The sequence below is a fragment of the Harmonia axyridis genome, chromosome 4, assembly GCF_914767665.1.
Source record: "Harmonia axyridis chromosome 4, icHarAxyr1.1, whole genome shotgun sequence".
Taxonomy (NCBI): domain Eukaryota; kingdom Metazoa; phylum Arthropoda; class Insecta; order Coleoptera; family Coccinellidae; genus Harmonia; species Harmonia axyridis.
The window spans coordinates 37,147,601-37,168,077 of NC_059504.1; the positions used below are offsets into that span (position 1 = coordinate 37,147,601).

At 32.3% G+C, this 20,477-nt stretch overlaps 1 protein-coding gene across 2 annotated transcripts in view; it reads left to right on the forward strand.

Annotated features, from left to right (window-relative positions):
- The first annotated feature begins 313 nt into the window (after positions 1-313).
- Positions 314-20,477, forward strand: part of LOC123678918 — a 49,735-nt gene continuing 29,571 nt past the window's right edge. For both annotated transcript variants that reach the window (XM_045616187.1, XM_045616188.1), the window contains exons 1-5: positions 314-715; positions 7,372-7,559; positions 10,007-10,470; positions 15,655-15,969; positions 19,360-19,792. In XM_045616187.1, the coding sequence (XP_045472143.1) occupies positions 364-715; positions 7,372-7,559; positions 10,007-10,470; positions 15,655-15,969; positions 19,360-19,792 (1,752 nt within the window). In that variant the 5' untranslated portion in view covers positions 314-363. The remainder of the gene's footprint in view (positions 716-7,371; positions 7,560-10,006; positions 10,471-15,654; positions 15,970-19,359; positions 19,793-20,477) is intronic.

A 20,477-nucleotide genomic window follows, 5' to 3' on the forward strand; every position in this document is an offset into this window, starting at 1 on the left:
TGACAATGTTCTGGAAGTAATTTTCAGTTTGGAGATAATATAAAAATTATAAAAATATTCACTAACAATTTATTAAGCGTCAGAAACATTTAAGAGCCAAAAGATTTCTTACCTGCTGGGCTCAAAATTCTTCCATAGTTTGGGTCGAAAGTAATTGTTTTGGTATTGCCTGTGTGAATAACGAGTACTAACGCCTACAATTCCAGGTATTACCCCACCCTTCAAAAATACGAAAAATTCAGAATTTAAGTACTTCGAAACCAGTGCGTATGTTTCATTTTCAATTTGCATGTACCAGTGTACATCACTTGTTGTTCGTGATGAAAGTTCCATAATATTTTGATTTTTTATGTGTTGTTCAAAATGAACGTCGAACTAATAGGTGAAGGAATTAAAACGTTGTATATCATCAAGAAGAATCCTGCCGAATCTGAGGCTGATGTTCCTTTATCTTCTGATGGAGAAATAGAAGACGACAAACCATTGTCTCATGAAGAATTCGGAGTAAACTGTTTGGAGAAATCTTTTGGAACAAATTACTTTCCATTCAGCTACTATAGACATGATGACGAAGACCTCACATCATCAGATTTTAGCCCCGAATTGGATTTGAATACAGTTCAGGAATCTTTGAAGTATGATCTTGAAAAAGATAGTAAATCAGATGAAGAATATCGCAATAGTGTATGGCATCGTCTGAGTACTTTGATGGAGGGTAAGTAATTTTGTCATTAAAAAAATATTTATTGTCTTTTTATTAAATTTTGAAATTTTATATGACAGCAGAATACATTTTCCAATGTTCTTCTAATTTTTGCTTATCTATGTTAGGGTTTATTTTCAGGATGATACTATTCATGATAGTACTATTGTGATATTCCTATAACGCTGTCGCGACAGTGCTATAGTAACCATCGAGTAGTTAATAAGGTAATAGTTCCTGCGATAGTTACTATCATAGGTGTATAGGTACTATCGTGAGAGTACTCTCATCGTTAAAATGAGACTTTACTCCAATTGTTTCAGGGCTATAAAATTTTGAGAATTTGATTTCATAATCGATAAAAATTATTCTCATTTCAAGGCAATATTCATCATTCAAGTATTTTTATTAATTTCTTTCAATTAATATTCTTCTAGGAAAACCCCTCTCTTCTTAGTTTTAGTTATTATTGATTTAATAATTGTGCTCTTCTCATGAGTAAAAGAAAGTTTTTTCTCAGTATACTTCTATAACATTGATGTTTTCTATTTGTTAGGAATAACATTTATTTGTTATAAACAACCTTGAAATTTGTATAATATACAGAGTATTTCCAAATTAGACGTGAACCTTGGAGGACGTGTTAGTATGACTCATTTGCTGTCATTTGAACCATATTTATTGATATCCGAAAATTAACAGTTTCCGAGATATTTCAGTTCTTGTGTTTTTTAAAAGATTTCTCACCTTACTTAATTTCTTACTTAATTAAAAAAAAAACTTTTTTTGAATAAACTCTTATTATTATCATTATTATATATGTTTTCGCATCTCAGATATCATGAATGCAAATAATAATAACGATGGTGCTTACTCTGTTGTAAAAATACTTATTTCATTATGTCTTGAGAATGGCTACAAACAATAGCCGAAACGTCGTCATTGCTGAATAAAAATAAAGAGTATTTCACTGGAATATATTTGTTTGCATCTAACACCGTTAGATTTTCATGTTTAAAAGATACAGTGTATGAAAGAGAAATACATACATATGCACAAATTGTGGAGAGAATAGATGAAGCAGCAAGAAGATTGATAGTAAATTTCAGACAGAAAGTAACAACTGAGAAAAATAAAAAAGAAGGCAAGTGCTTGTATAAGGAATGGTGGAGGTCATTTCGTTCATAATTTATGAACACATTTTTCAATGAAATTATGAGTTTAATTGCAATAAAAAAATATTCAATTTTCTTTCCTTAATTCAAAAGAGAACTTTATGAAACGAAACTAGTGACTGCATTCTTACGAAAACTTCTTTAGGAAATAAAGAAGGAATTTGTCAAGTTTTTAAAATGTTTTTGTCATAATGTTTCCCAAATTAAAAATAGCTGAATTTCATCCGAGAAAATTATTCAATTCAATTGAACTTGGAAGTCCTTATATACATTCAGTTAACAGATAAAGAGAATGATTACCTATTTATTTATCTTATTCCCCGTAAACCCAAAATTTTTCCCTAAACTTTTGGACAAATCCCCAAATGGGCATTACTGGCCTTGCATTTGAATAATGGCAAGACATCATGTCAAAGTACTCGTACCTGACATTAATGACCCCTTATTTGAATAAGGGCAATACATCATGTCAAATTACTCGTACCTGAGGTCCATCGTTACCCGGTAAGAATTTCAGCTACTATACGGTCGATTAGCTTTCCACGTTAAAGTAACGTTAAAGTTATTTTCTCTAATTCTGTGGTTATTCCGTTCATTCTTCCACATCTTGTAGAACAAAATCGTGCGAGAATATATCAGAAACGCACAGTTTTCATGGTTATATTTCATTATTATATGTTGGTACTTTCCGCCACGGCTTTATCTGTCAATTCATCAATGGACTAGTTTTCATTTTTTTGTTGAGGATTAATTCTAAAAATTTAAGTAAAATGAAACAAAAATGTGGAAGAATCATTGAAATATCTCTAGAAATGAAAAAGTTATGGGACTTTGAAGTTGCGCTTGGAAGAATAATTTCATAGTACGTGTAAGTGTCGTGACGTCACACACTAGACGACTGGTATTCGCAGAGTGCTTACTACGAATTCATTGGTGTACAATCACTTGTGCCGTTCGTGTCGTGTTTTGTTCGTTACACGATGGCTGAAATAACTTACTATATACAGGGTGTTCTGATTTGTTTCCGACAAACTGAAATGGGTAAAAGATCACATCATTTTAAGCAAAAAAGTTCATATGAACATGGGTCCGGAAATGCTTCGTTTCCGAGATACAGGGTGTTGAAGTTGAAAAACTAATTCACGTTTTCTTTAATATGTTTTGACTGCTTCGAAATCCTTTCATGAAATTATTCCTATTCAAATATTTAATTTAAATTTATTTTGAAAATTTCTAAGGCGAAATGCATGCGGATTTTCTATTGCCCACTAATAAGTAGAAGTGGTATGCTATGTAATTATTGTTTTTAAGTGTTCTGAATATTCTGTTTCCTGAAATATTGAGTTGTTGGGATGCTTTACGAATACTGAATTTTTTATTTTCTTCGAAGGTCTGTAAAATCCTATTTCTCTGTGGATGATTTCTTATTTGAATGCTTCGTTCGGGCTTTTGGTAACCAATACCATTTTTATGTATTTGTTGATAAGCTATCCACTTACTTAATTATAATTAATGACACAAACACACTTTTAATCTGTCATTGTGTATAGCCATTTTAAATCTATTGTGATTGGCATGGAAAACCAGAATAATCATGTCAGATTTAGATGTCATTAATTATAATTATAGTCAACTAAGTTAATAGCTCATCAACAAATACAGGAAAATGGTTTTGGTTACCAAAGGCCCGAACGAAGCATACAAAGAAGAAATCATCTGAGGAGAAATAGGATTTTACAGACCTTCGAAGAAAATAAAAAAACTCAGTATTCGTAAAGCATCCCAACAACTCAATATTTCAGGAAACAGAATATTCAGAACACATAAAAACAACAATTACATAGCATACCACTTCTACTTATTAGTGGGCAATAGAAAATCTGCATGCATTTCGCCTTAGAAATTTTCAAAATGAATTTAAATTAAATATTTGAATAGAAATAATTCCATGAAAGGATTTCGAAGCAGTCGAAACATATTAAAGAAAACGCGAATTATTTTTTCAACTTCAACACCCTGTATCTCGGAAACGAAGCATTTCCGGACCCATGTTCATAGAAACTTTTTTGCTTAAAATGATTCGATCTATCACCCATTTCAGTTTGTCGGAAACAAATCAGAACACCCTGTACATACATATAAATTACTTTTTTCTCTTTTTACTTTTTAGTCCTCACTTAAATGTGTTTTGCCATTGATAGACTTCAACAACCAGTACTCAACTACAAACTGTTTATGAAACGTTTTTTGAATAAATCATCGTTATAAGTTGAACCATGATGAAGCAAACTCAAAAGTAGATACTTACTTGAAAAGTTTAACTCCTTTTATTTCTGCACTGACATAAGATGGATTTGAAGAAAAAAACTCCATCACTGCGAATATATCTATTTTAGGCAAATTGTCACTTTGTCCTTTCACGAAGCCTTCTTCCATTATGGTGACATAAAAACAAAACTCGAGTTAAAACTACACTGTACAACTACAAACGGCGCGAGAGCCTTGGCGCGGTTAAGTATTTAAACGCAATTTATGGTGTAGCGATCACAGGCAAGACCAAAGACGTTCCGCGCTAAAATACGTAAATTTAAATAATATATTTCTCAGTCATTTACTGATGGATTTTCAAAATTTTTTCACTGATTTATCAGTTTTGCTCTATATTTTAATTCTATTGTGTCAAATATAGTATAATCAACATCACTAAACTAGTCCATTGGCCTTAAATAAATCAGTTCTGCCAACCAACATTTTTCAATGCAAAAATTACTAAATGATATTTATGGAAATGATTCATTAATTTCAATAAAAATGCAACGAATTAGAGAAAATAATGTATAATACTCGTACAGAAGGCTCATTCTACCACTCGTTCATTCGAAAACTCGCCACTTCGTGGCTCGTTTTCGAATTTTGAACTCGTGGAAGAATATCAATGCCTTCTGCACTTGTATTATAAATAACTATTACGTTCGAGGCTGCAGAAATGAAGGGTACTGATGGTTATCACCCACCCACACCAATATGTAGTTATCTAAGACTGAACTGAGTAATTCGCAGTAATTCGAAAAGTTTTCTGGGCTGTGTTGAACAATTCATTGTGTTTCATTCAAATTGCAATTCATTTGTGAAGAGATCAGCTTTTAATTGACTATATCTACAGGGTGTTCCTAAATTGGAGTTACAAATGAAAATGACAGATTTCTCGGATCATTTCAAGAAAAAAAGTCCTGTAAGATGAGTCCACAAACGCTTTTTTTTTGAGATATAGGGAACAAAGTTTAAGTTTTTCTTCCCTTCACAAGATATTCAACTAGAATTGGTATACATTTTCCAATTTGAAGTTTTCATCATGTGATATGCTAATTCTGAATGCAAATCTACAGGGTAAATTTTTTCTGGAAGGGTGCCCGCTTCTTTCCTCCAGAACTACTTTTTAATGAACCACTAGTAGTTCAGAGAAATTTTATGCGAAACTCTGGTTCATTACTACAATTTTTGTTTGTTGTAGTTCTGTCGTATCTGCTATCGATTCCGAGAAAAATTTCAAACAGCTCTCTATAGAAATCCTCAGTAAAATCCAAATTATCATAAAGATTCAGTTAGGTAGTAGTGAGAAATTGATTAATTATGAGTTTTTAACTTATTTTCTCTAATTCTGTGGTTATTCCGTTCATTCTTCCACATCTTGTAGAACAAAATCGTGCGAGAATATATCAGAAACGCACAGTTTTCATGGTTATATTTTATTATTATATGTTGGTACTCCGAACTTTCCGCCACGGCTTTATCTGTCAATTCATCAATTTGCCTTAAAGAAATCAGTTCTGCCAACCAACATTTTTCGATTCAAAAATCACTAAATGATATTCATGGAAATATTTCATTAACTTCAATAAGAATGAAATGAATTAGAGAAAATAATGTATAATACTCGTACAGAAGGCTCATTCTACCACTCGTTCATTCCAAAACTCGCCACTTCGTGGCTCGTTTTTGAATTTTGAACTCGCGGAAGAATATCAATGCCTTCTGCACTTGTATTATGAATAACTATACCAATTCAGTTGCTGAAATTAATAATGATTCGATAAACTGGTGAAGCATCACAAAAAAGTAGGACAACAAGAAAAACTCTGTATCTCGAAGACTAAAGCGTTTGCGGGATCATGTAAATGGGATATTTTATTCTTAAAATTCTCCTATTCGGGAACACCTAGTATAAGATAAGAACGATAGAATTGGTAATTAAAAAAATTATTTCGAGTAATTAGTTTCAAACTTCGTTATCAAACCTCTTTTTCCCACATTACTGACATGAGTCAACGTTGTCGTCAAAAAAATTTTTTCGATTACCCCCCCCCCCAAGCAAAAAAAGCACTACGTTTTTTGGGAGGGGTCTGTAAGAAGGGGTTACACCAATGATCTAATTTTTTATATTTATAAACAATATCAAAAATTTTGTTTCTGTCAGATCAATGATACGTACAGGGTGGGCAAATAAACGAGGTAAGCGGCTATATCTCAGGATCCACTAATCGTAGAGATTGCGGTAAAAAATTTTACGACTAAAATGTACTAGACAACACACTGGAAATAGTTTTGAAGTTCATACCTCTACCGCTAGGGGGCGTAATAGCTATTGTCGAGTAGATAAATGAATTTTACTCGAAAATGTTTCATATGGAGTTGAAGAGAAAATATCATCACAGTATTCCTTGGAAAATTCTCTATCTTTTTGAATTGTCACTTTCGCTCACTTAGCGCTCACGTCGTTTTTCAACCCATATCGTTTTGGGTTCAAATCAAAAGTCGATCAACTTTTGACAGAATATCTAAATGAAAATTTTGAAAGGATGTCGTTGATTGGTCAATCCTTTGTATAGCTCAACTCTAAGGAGGAAAAGGGACCCATGCCCAACCAAGTAGCCAGAGTTATCTTAAATGAAATCTCAATGAACACACCAGTATTTTTGACATCTGAGGTACTAGAAATCTCTACCCCTCATGGAAAAATAAGTCAATTAGTCAGTCGGCACGAGAAAATATAGGATTGAATTTCGAAAAATTCTCCACTTTAATTGCTACTTTATACTCACTAATCACTGCTACAGAACTCTACTATTTTCAGATTATTCATCTGCTCTTTATTTACAGTAGATTCATCAGTCATTTACCAAAGATATGAATGTTTTGTTATAGTATATCCAAAGTCACTTGGAGGAAGCTGAATATTTCGATTATACAAGTTGTCCAAGTTTCCAGAAATTACTGAATTTAATTTCTTGAATTTAATTATTTTATTTAGTTGACAATTGTATTTGTGATTGAACAATTTGTGTTTGTTTTTGTCTCGCAAAAAAATTTTTCTTTGTTTTTCAATCAATTTCTTTCCTGAAAATTCTTTGTAATTTCGATTAAATGGATCGATTGATGATAATATCCGAATAAGGGTTCTCATGCTAGTTTTAACAACCATTTTTATTGTTGTAGGGGATTATGTTGAACAGTTGAAAGCAATATTCCGGAAAAAACGTCCAACATTCCAATTAGAAACGACCTTGGAACTTCTAAATTATTTATTACTAGCAGATATCAGGATCCTGATTTATGGCGTCATTTCCTTGGCTGATGTCCTGCAATACTTGGAGGAAAATCCGGTGCAACTGATGGATCCAGCGGTAAGTTACTCACTTCAAAAAAGTATACAGAATCCTAATTTTCGATATCTTTCGATCACCAACATGTAAATGTTTTCGATACCCCCAAACGAGTGCCACTGATTTATTTTTTATGTCTATTTGATAATAGCAGAGTGATCAAGTAATTAATTTAATTTCCGTAATAAAAAAATATTTTCATCCTTCATTTGATGGAATAAAGAGTCACTTTCAATCCTCGGGGAATTAAAAGTAAATTTGATCCCTGAAAAATCCATATTAGTTTCTTTGATTAGGTACTGTAATCTTGAACATTGAATAATTATGCATTTCATAAAAAATTTTGAACCAATATGAATATTGAATGCTTAATTAGATTCTCATGATTATTACGAGGGTTGTGTCTAAGGTAATGATCAATATTCATTCTTTTTGACATTTTATGTACCAACTTAGAATTCACCATCATTGTGAATACGGACCTGTTAATCACTTAATAATGTGTTGATCTAATTGGCAAAACAATTAAATGATTGAATCTTAGAGAAACAAGTCTAACGACCCAATTACACATGTATTGAATTTAATGTTTTGCAACTGAAAATCACTGATCACAAGATCAATTTATAAATTAGAAAGAGCTTCATAATTCATTTTCCAAATTTTCCGCATTTCTTCTTTTTGGCTTTTTTTATTGAAATCGCTACAGCTTTCCTCATTCCTATGGTCTATCACGTACCCCATAACATGCTGCTTGAACGCAAGTTTCCTTTTTTTGACTGGTTTCACCAGGCTGGCTTATTAGACGTTTATATGGAAAACTAAATATAATTTTGAGCTGAAAATCTTCATATTGGGATTTGAGATAATGATCTTTCTCCCTAAAATATTTTCAGATCTCTACAACTTCCGGTTATACCGAAAACAGACTATTACTTCCTTATTTCAAACGTCACACCCAGTATATTATTTCATCATTAATTTCGGTAATATGCCATACCTTGGGTAAAAACTCAACAGTTCATGAGTGAATGGGATTCTTATGAAAAAAATGGTGGCGATAAGGACACATTTTTTGGAATTTTTCGACAGAAAAAGGTTTTTTCGGCAACCGTCCGGGAAGTGCTCACTTCCCGGACGCTTTTTCTCTGAGAAAGTAGCATTTCCCGGCCTAGTCCGGAAAGTACGTACTTCCCGGACTAGGCCGGAAAAGAATCATAGAATCCATAACAACCGAGATAACGGCTGACAGTTCATATGAAATTAGTTGTCAAAAATTTGCATGTTTTTTGATCGCAATCGTAATAAAATATGGAAAGCAGCAGCGATAGTGTTATTTTACATGGTTGCCGAAAAAATATTGTACGCAACACGCCCGAAAATGGTTTTTTTGGACTCACAGACTTCCAGGACTCGCTTACGCTCGTCCTGGAATTTTGTCTATTCGTCCAAAAAAACCCTATTTTCCGGACTTGTTACGTAAATTACTATTTTGAGAAAAATTTTATTTTTTCGATTCTGCAAATACGTTGTTTGCGGTTTGGACTAAAAATGTACAGGGTGTTCATAAGAAGACCATGAACTTCATTAATTTTGAACTCGTGGAAGAATATCAATGCCTTCTGCACTTGTATTATAAATAACTATTCCGGTATAACTGGAAATTGTAGAGATCTGAAAATATTTCAGGGAAAAAGATCATTGCAACATGCAAATTTTAAGATCAAAATTTTGATTAGTTTATCATTAACGTCTAATAGGCCATCCCGGTGAATCACTCTGTACCTATATTGGTAAAAAACAGGCCTAAAAGTTAAATTATGAGGAAGAAGAAGATATTTGTGTTGGAGCATATTTCAACACATACCTAACCCATTCAATATCTACATGATCTGGAGTTGGGATCAAATATTAATTCCTTCTACAGATTTTCTATATTAGATTGAAAATTATAGTTATGAATTTAATATTGGAATTTTTCGAGGAATATGGAATATCATCTGCAGAACATAGAATTAATAATTGTGCCAGACCTTTTTTTAGGGTATTTATGTTGCAAGTTGCAGTTCGCCAGTTAGTACGCGGCATTATTAGTTTTTCTGAAACTTGCACTCAAGCGTAAATTATGTTATATTTTATGTTACCAATTCTTTATCCTATATAAATTCACCGAAATATTTTTAATATCTGTATTCAATACCAACACCTTTCAGTTGTTACCTTAATCACATTTCAGAATCTTTTGAGAAACTTGTCACCATTTATACATTTTCACGCATTAGGTCAGTTGATTGTTCATTGAAAAATTGCAAAAAAAATCTATACCTACATATGCTTGATTGTTTGAAATTAATATTTTGTATTTGCTCTTTCTCAAAAGAATATATATATATACCTACATAAGTATCAAAATAACTGCTGGCTGATTACTCATCATTACATTGAACACCTTCTAATTTCGAAAGTAGTTTTCAGCTTTTAGGAAGACGATGCAGATCATCATGAGGAATTGCGATTTCCTAGAAGATAGTGAGAGAATAAAAATACTTCTCTTATTGAATAGAGATAGAACTATTATCGAGAAGTTGGAACTACGTGCTACCAAGCATTTTATAGTCAATCTGCTTACTTTTACTCCTAAATTTTGTTCTGTCCCTGAAGGGGTTTCCTTTGAAGAAATACTTCAAATTATTCATGGAATTTATCTCGAATATATGCATAAGTCAGACATCATTGAAGGTATCACTTCACTAGAAACGACTAATGTATTACACAAGGTACTGAGGAATACCAATGCAATAATACCAGTGAAGCACTGTGTGATGGAGATTTTGTCGATCATTTGTGCCAACAACATGCAAGCAGCTTCAAACCTATTAGGAAATAATATACATCTAACACTTATTGATCTGGATCAACAATATAAATTCAAGTAAGTTGCTCATTTAATTAGTTATATATTATATTGTATATTGAATTTTTATGTTTTTATTGTGCGAAATAAGTCCTCATTCAAGCGGTTTCTTAAAATGGGAAGAAAACAACGAGCTCATCGGGAAATTCATATTATTGTGAGGAATTATGTTTAAGAGGGAATACCACCACGCCACTGCCCAGTTCGAATGGAAATTATTGATTTTTCCTCTGACAACCATCGATGTTTAAGGTGTTTTCACATAATTTCTTCAATATATAATCTACATTGAAAAATGACAATATTTTTAATTTGCGAATGAAAAATGAATGTTGGGAACTCGTTTTTTGCAAAAGAATTGATATGTTTCACGTAAGCGTGTCACTGGATTTTGTGACTTATACTCGAAGCAAAATTGAAAAATGACCCATCAATATCATAGTATTTTTCACGGGCTATCCAAATATGTTATTAAAAAAACTATCAAACCAAGCCATGGAAAGTTATTGAGGAAAATCCGTTTTTCTACAAAAAATTTTTATGCAAATTCAACTGTTCTTCAAAATAAGATGTAGGATAGACAATTTCTCACTAATTGTGTCTTCATTGGAATTTTCAAGAAAATGGGCTTTTATCTTGCAAAATATACTTTTTTCATATTTTCTGAATGATCAATCGATTCTGAATCCGAATATGGAAATAAAGTGATGGTTTTATATATATATTTCAAGTTATTTAATTCATAATCATCGCCAACGAGGTAACTCAAAAAAGATCATTTTGAGTTATCGCACCTTCCACTTGAAAACTGATTACTGAGCTTGCCAGGTGGTTCTTAAAATTTGAAACCTTATGGTACTCAGAATAAAAGAGATAGACCAAACAGATGTGATATATTCGAAATCAGGGGAAAAAGAGCTAATCAAATATAGAAAAATATACAGGGTGTTCCATTTGAAAAAATGAAGTTGCAATCAATAAGTTGCCCACTCTGTATATATTTCGTTTTGTGAAATAATTTTGAAAAACCTTAGTCGATTTCGTGAAACTTTTGTAGAAAACATTTTTTTGTACCTCTTTTAGTAACAAAGTTAAAGGGGGGGTCAAATTATGGTGAAAAACCCGGTACAACATATTCTCGAAAAGCGACTTTATCTTTTAGTAGTTATGCCGATTGATAGCAAACGAATATTCTTAGAACATATTTCGAACGTTTGAGACTCCACAGAATGTTTTTCTATTTGCACTGATGGCATGTAAAGTTATTGGTGAAACACTCTGTGAAATAAATCTGTAGATGTGTTGAAAAATTCGTATTGTTAATCTTTTTGTCAGGTACGACCGAAAACCGTTAGATATACAGGGGGGCTTGACTTACAAAAAAGGTGCATTATTTAAGGATTAGTGTGTTGTTGTTAACAGATCCAAAATATCTCCAATGGTTTTTGTGATATCTCGAAAAGACTGAAAAATGGAGATTTTCTGTATAACTCATTTGTTTCTGGAGATAACTTCACGAAATTCGGTTCGAAGCCATTATCCAATATAAAGATTCTAATGGTGTCGTCTGATTTTTTCTGTTTTTCATTGTTTCAGAGACGCGATTGTCATTTTTTTTTCTTATGGACGCCATATGAGGTAATAAAGAAAAAAAATACGAATCCAATGATGTATCACACTCTACAAAAATATCGCGGTTAGCTACGCAAATTTGAACTTCGTTCTCATTTTTTTGTTCAAGTAGTAGGCTGGTGCCAGAATTGTCAACTTGTTACTTCGTTAAGGTGTTATATGTGAAACCATGACTTGATTCCTGTGAAAACCTCAATCCTGTTTGATAAGTAACGTCCTATTAATTACATACATAGCGTATAACTGGCAATTTCTAACCCTGTATAATTAACAACCTAATTCTTTAAAATAAAGAGTTTCAAAATTTCAGCGAAGTCAAATGTTAATTGGATTTTTAATATGATATAAAATATTAACTATAAGTGAATGTTTACAATTCGAGCTGGGACTTTTTCGCCGTTTTGTATTCGAATAATCATTCTTAAGTTTATTAGATTATTGGAATAATTCTTTCTAACAAATATTCATGTTCGATTATTCATGAGTAGTCCTGAATATTCAACTATTCATTGAATATTCAATGAGTATTCATTGATTATTTAGTGATTATTCAATGAGTATTCATTGATTATTTAGTGATTATTCAATGAATATTCAGTGAATAATCAATGAATATTCACTAAATATGCAGTGATTGAACTCATGTTTCAATGAACCAATGAAATCTGCAAATTTACCATAGTTACGGCGTTTCGATAAGTGAATATACCCTTGACGACGTGGTATAATCGTTTTGGTGATTCGCCTCCCGCCATATTGTGATCATTTACATAATAACGTAATTAGACGTTCGCCAAAAAAAATAAAAGTCAAGCTCAGTGAAATGTCATTGAATTTTTCGAAAGGCATCGCTTTGATTGTAGTTCTATTGATTAATAAGAAATTAAAATTTTATTTATTTCAATTATACAAACCTTTTCATGGACATATTTCGCGAAACAACACTTAAATTGAGCTCTCGTAACTCGGTGTATGATCGAATATTGTCTAATTGATATCATAACTAATTATTCAATCGATATTAAGTAAATATTCAATGATTATTCAGTTAATACTTATTCCAATATTCCACTCAAAAAACCTAGCCACCGAAGACTAAACAGGATCTTCGTATCTAGCAAGAAATATGCATAATTATTCAACAGATCTATTTAACGAACAGGTAATACTGAACACAGTTTACTTCTATCTGATGTAAAAAGTAAAAACTCTCATTATTCTTGGAAAGCCGGGAGAACTTAGGTTTTACAGAAAAAATTGTCAAATTTTTTTAATCAACTTGTCGTTTGAGAAATCCAGAAATTAATTTTTTCGGCAACCGTCTGGGAAGTGCTCACTTCCCGGACGCTTTTACTCTGAGAAAGTAGCATTTCCCGGCCTAGTCCGGAAAGTACGTACTTCCCGGACTAGGCCGGAAAAGAATCATAGAATCCATAGCAAACGAGATAACGGCTGACAGTTCATATGAAATTAGTTGTCAAAAATTTGCATGTTTTTTGATCGCAATCGCAATAAAATATGGAAAGCAGCAGCGATAGTGTTATTTTACATGGTTGCCGAAAAAATATTGTACGCAACACGCCCGAAAATGTTTTTTTTGTCTATTCGTCCAAAAAAACCCTGTTTTCCGGACTTTTTACGTAAATTACTATTATTACATGAGACATGACAACGTACAAAATACAATAGATAAATATGATAAATAAATAGACGAAGTAAAACCTTCGCTGGGACACTACAATCTACATAGACCCATTATTATTATACAGGTACAAAAAGAATGATCAAGCCGATTCTGAGATCAAAAAATCCTTCAAGAATACACTTTCTATGAAAGAATTGAAAAACTTGGTTTTTCTGATTCAGTTTTGTTTGGGGAGGATGTAACTCCAGTTGATATGTGTACATTTTTAGACCCCAGAATAGAAAGATTCGTCGGTTCACAATACGCTCTATTAGAGTGACGTCACCCACCGCCATTTTTGGTTCTCCTGTCAGTGTTCGGAATCCAAACAAATAAATTGTCATTGAAATTAGTACGGTGTCGTTGTAGGAATTGGCTTATTTTCATAATTAGGAGTATTTGAGGAACGATTTCAGTATTATTTGATAGACAGAAGGGACGATGTTAATACCAGTAAGTTTGAATCCTGTATCATTTCCCAGATTTCGTAAAAACCCGAGTTTATTAGTTGAACTTCAAGTTCGAACTTACTGGCATTAATCTCGTTCCTTCTGTCTATCAATTAATAGTAAAATCGTTCGTTAAATAATCTTATTTATCAAAATAAACTAATTTCTTTAACGAAGCCGTACTAATTTGAATGACAATTTGTTTGTTTGGATTCCGAACACTGACAGGAGAACTGAAATGGCGGTGTGTGTCGTCATCACTAATGTATTCAGCGTATTCAGAATCAAACAATATTTGACCACTGAAATTGGGAAATGTAAGAAATGGCAATGCATACGGAACAGGAAAGCAAAGTTTCATATGAAAAAACTCTGCAATCGATCAAAATGACGGCATTAGATTTCAAATGTAGAATCTTATTATTATTATTATTCGAATTCGTTGTTGCTAAATTCATATGTTAGAATCTCATATTCAATTTTTATATTTTTTTATTGATGATAAAATCCTAATTCTATTCATGTTTCTTTGGATTAATACTAGTTTCTACCATTAAATGAATAACTTCTATTAAATTGTAATATCAATAAAACGAATTGTCCATAATAAATTACACAACCTTGTTTTAATTATTCCTGAATAGTGAGTTAAGTGATCATTGAAACTTTCATTCGTAACTTCTCAAATGATTAATTACGCAACTACTCATCACCAGTGAATATTTATGAACAATAACGAATATTCATAAATATAAATATCCAACTACTCACTGAATAGAAAACTATTCACTGAATAATCAGTGAATACTCAACTCAACTATTCACTGTCATGAATATTCAACTATTCAGTGAATACTGGACTATTCACTGAATATTCGACTATTCAGTGAATATTCAATCAATATTCAATATTTAAATAATTCGTTCATGATTCCCAGCCCTATTTACAATAGTGGTATAATTTCAATGAACTTGAACATCATAAGAGAAATGATGAGCCAGTTTATAACTATGATACAGGGTGATTCACTGCGATGGCCTTTTAGACATTTATGGAATACTAATCATAATAATTATAATTTTGTGCTGAAGATTTTATTTTGGGGTTTGAGACAATGAGCTTTTTCCCTAAAAAATTTCAGATCTCTACAACTCGTACCAGAAATAAACTTCTACTTCTTTATTTCAAATGGCACACCCAGTATACTATTACATATTCAGATAGACAATTTCAACAAAGAGGCATACCATCGATATAAACTCAACAGTTCATGATGGGATTTTTATGAAAAAAATGGTGGCGACGAGGACATACATTTTTTTGAATATTTTTGCAGAATAAGTTTTTTCGGAAAAAAAAACTACAACTAACAAATATTGCTTTGGATTTATTATACTCATTATATACCTATTAGTACCATTTATATTACTTTTTAGGATAGAGGCAGTGAAGATGCATCTCGTAACCCTTATTTGGTCACTTCTTCCATGTTTATCAAGAATATACCTCTTCAAATTAAATGATGATGTCCGTGAAGAGACCTTCAAAACTGCAAATGTTATTAAAATGGCGGTATGGCATATTGGAGTAAAAAAAGATAGTCGGGTTCCATTCATTCCCCGATTGAATTATCTTATCGAGCAATCTTACAGAGAAAATGTGAAGGAATTCACTTATTATGACGACGAAGAAATGAAAACTCTTGACTTTACTCGTATGTGTATCATAGATGAGTCAACGGCAAAGGGACTGTAAGTATACAAATTTCACATATAGACATATTCAAACATGTAGTATACAGGGTGGTCACAAGAAACACTCTTTTCCTTCATCAATTCCTTCGAATCGTCCCCGTTTAAATAATACAGGAAAGGATACAGGTTGAAAATCCATAAGAAAAATTGATTTTAAATTATATCTCTCAAATGGTTCCATCGAAAAAAATTATTTTTGGAAGAGAGTTTTTCATTGATATGATCTTAAAACAGAATTCCATCCAAATCTTCCAATTTCTACATTATGACCATCACATTCCATAAAATGCCAGAAAAACAAAAAAACCCAAATCATTTCAATGCTCATTAAAGAAGATCCGACCATTTTGAAAAATAAATGTATTCCTCATATTTTCTCGTATACCTAATGCGCCGTTTTCAAGTAATTTGATCTTGAAAAAAATCATCTGTGAAATTAAAAAAAAATTTTACAACTGGAGTTGGAGTACTGCGTTGGCATTATACAGTCATCAAATAGTTATTTATGCAACAAGTGCAACAAGTGAATGTTTATTGCACTCGACGTGAAATTGTCCGACGAGGCCGTTAGGCCGAGTTGGACAACACGTCGAGTGCAATAAACAATTTTTGCACGAGTTGCATACAACATTTTTTCTACGTTCATGAGAAAAGCAAAAAATGATTTATTGAGGTGCGGCAGTACAGACAGTTTGCTCTATGGAGGTAGACGGTTACAAATCAGATCAGTTTTGAAAAAGGAGTTATTCTCGAGAAGGCATTGTTTGTTTATCTCTGGCTGCTAACATTAATACAAAATAATATAAAATATGTAACTGTTTGAAACGTGTTGCCAATCTCACAGAATATCTGATAAATATGTAGTGGGTTTGAACGTTTATGTTTGTCTTGATGAAAGCACGTTGAAGTAGAATGACAGATGAGTGCAATAAAAACTTTATTGCACTAGTGCAATAAAGAACTTCTTTTTCCACTAAATATAGTTCAATAAAGTTTTGATTTTTGCATAAATGTAGAAAACTACATTTTTTTATGATTCTGAACTTTCTTTCACACTATGGTATTTCAAAATCACCATGAACGTTGTTTGCATAAACAAATATCTATAAAATTTCAAATTACCGTCATAAAAATACTGGAAATTTTACATTATGATTTATTTTTTCCTACAAGCGTGCGTTTCAAATTATTTCTCCACACGCATTTTGAGTCACAAAAAGTCACTTTCCCTCACAGTGCGGAAAACTCCTAATGTTTCTTTTCCGCGCGCAAATATTAAATAAATTAAATTCTGTCATGTCTCTGTGCACCGGCAAGGGCGTAGATTTTTTTTTCTTGAGGGGGGGGTTTGTAAAAACAATTTTTTGAAGACATTGTTTTCTCATATTTATAATGTGAGAAAAAGAGGTTTGATAACGAAGTTTGAACCGAATTACTCGAAATAATTTTTTTATTACCAATTTGATTGTTTTTACCTTGCACTGGGTGTTCCTGAATAGGAGATACGAAGGAAAATGAGAGATTCCTTGGATAATTTTAAAAATAAAATGGCCCATATAAATGAGCCCGCATACGCTTTGATTTCGAGAAGCAGGGTGTTTCTTGTAGTCCTACTTTTTTGTGATGCTTAACCAGTTTAAGGCATCTTTTTTAATCTTCGCTTCAGAGTTGTTGAATAAGAACCAAAACTTATAATCGATTTATTTATCACAGCTACCTGAATGGATTTTTATAATAATTTGGATTTTCCTGAGAATACTATAGAACGCTATTTGAATTTTTCTCTCGAAATCGATTGCAGATACGACAAAACTACAGCAAACCAAAAATTTTAGTACTGAACCAGAGTTTCTTTTCAAATTTTTTTAAACTACCAGTGGTTCATAAAAAACTAAGCGGACACCCTTCCAGAAAATATATACCTGTAGATTTGCATTCAAAAGTAGGATATCACATGAGTAAAACTTTAAATTGGAATATCTATGTCAATTCAAGTTGAATATCTTGTGAATGTGCTATGAGAGAAAAACTTGAACCGTAACTCCTGTATCTCAAAAACAATACGTTTGCGGACTGTTATGATGTTATAGGACTTTTCTTCTTGAAATAATCCGAGAAATCTGTCTTTTTCATTTGTACCTCAAATTTTGTAACACCCTGTAGATTTAGTCAATTCAAAACTGATATTTTCACAAATGAATTGCAATTTGAATAAAACACAATGTATTGTACAAAGGGACAATTTTTCGATGCGAATTACTCAGTTCAGTTCTTTGATAACTGCAGTAATGAAATTTTGTGACGAAAATGATACAATAAATCGAAAACAACGAGTAAGTGTATACCGATGACGAATGCAAAAATCACAGATAGCAAATAAGGGGCGATGTCGAGAAAGCGGTTAGATAAAGGAAACTAATAAACCTTGGACACAGACGATCCCGTAGTGCAATAGAAGTACTCATCTTGAAAGCGATAATAAACTCATAATCCGTAAAGGTGTCGGATTTTTTACTGACGTGTCGATTTCAAAGGAAAGTAAAATGATTATTATTGGTTCATTTTATGGAGAAATTTCCATTCTTTGTCTTTGCGAGATCTCTGAAATTTTATATTTTGAAAATCTTGTGGGGAGGTAATTATCCCCAGTATCCCCCATGTCTACGCCCTGTAGTGAAGAGCGATAGGTGGAAAAAAATTTATGAACAAGAAACGTATTTTAGGAAAGCTGCCGATTCGATATGTCAAAATACACCCTTATAGCTATTCAAAAACAGAATAGCGAACGATTATGGCGGTGACAGAAATTTCCAAAAAAAATTTTTAAACGTATTTGAGGATAATTAAAATTAGGCATATTATTCTTCGAAGTTCTTCTTCGATTTTGGGCATTATCAAACCACGCTTGACAACATCTCATAGTAGTAGTTGGATTTCTCTACGCACGGTTAGCGATTTCTCGAAATGACAACCCCGCCTCCTGTAGACCAATAATTCCGAATTCGTACTCTTTCAAATTCACTTAGATGGCGATAAATTCTGCGTACACGTGCTCTAGGCGTTTTAACAACTGAACATCGACTTTGGATCTCCTCGAACAGCTGATTTGTTGTGAAATTTTAAAAAAATTCGAAAATAGACTACAATATTTAAGTAACAAAAATTGTTTACATGAAAAAATCTTCACGATCTTTGTTTTACCAAAAAAAAAATTTGTAATTTAAACAGCTCCTTCTGGGCGCTGCAGTTTCTTTGTCAGTTAGTATACTTAGTTCGTTAGCTCTAATTGATCGCTATCTGTTACAACTTTCTGAACGTATAACTTTTTTTTTATTTTTCTTTCTACTTGTCTTTTTATAGTGATTTATGGAAATATTTTTTTTGTAGGCCAGTATCTCGTGAAGAGATTGAAATTCACAGACCACTATTCCTGAAGAAAAGCAGAAAACTTGAAGGATTTCATTTCAAAAATCGTGATTTTATTGATTTTTCCTATAAATTTCTTACGAGGAGGTTCTCTCTAACCTTATATAAACAAGAAAAATACTATTGTATGGAAGCGTTGTTGTCTGTTTTAGAGTTAATGAACTATGAACAACACGATAAGCTCTTGTGCTGTGCAGAACCTGAAGAATATGTTTGGAGAGCTGACCAATTAGTTCAAATAATGGTGACACTACTAAAACAACATCCAATGTATTGTCAAATGTTCGCAGTTCAGACCCTATCATATCTAGCATATGCTCATGGTTTGTCCTATGAAAAAATTTTTGATGTGTATGGAATAGGAATATTATTAAAAAAATTCAGTGAAGAGAAGGTAAGTTTATAAGGAATTGACTATTTTTACATTTTTGGCGAGGTGTTTTCAAGCCAATTCGTTGAAATATTGGTTTATAAAATATGTTGTACGAACACAAATAAATACTAAATGTAGAGCAAGTTCCCAGAGCTGTTAGACATAACTTATTTTCTGATGGATGTAATCTTAGGCCAGGTGACTAAATCTAAAAGGTACATTGATTATTTTTGAATGGGTGATTTTCATATTTCAATTTATCCCGAATTTATGCAGCAAAATTCGGGAGGTGAATGCTCGTATGAAATTAAGATGGGTCTTTCCTAAAACAAAATTTCCACAACACACTCCTCTCCGAGATATCACCCTCAAAAGGTGGTGACTAATATTCGGTTTCGACTTTTTTTTGTGAAATTTCAGTGAAACTAGAAGAAATTTATAAACAAAACAAGGATTTTAATTTATAATTTCATTTCATGAAACTTCATCCCGAAAAAAAGTTTTGATTTTCAATTTCACCCCTGTATGTAACAGGAATATTGGAAAAATACCCGTTGTTATCCCTTTGCGAGTAGACAAAAATAACAGAATTTCAAGTTTCCAGCTTCACTGGAATTTTAGAAAAAAAATAAAACTGAATTTTAGTATCCACATTTTGAGGATGATATCTCGGAAAGGGGTGGACTGAGGAAATTTTGTTATAGGG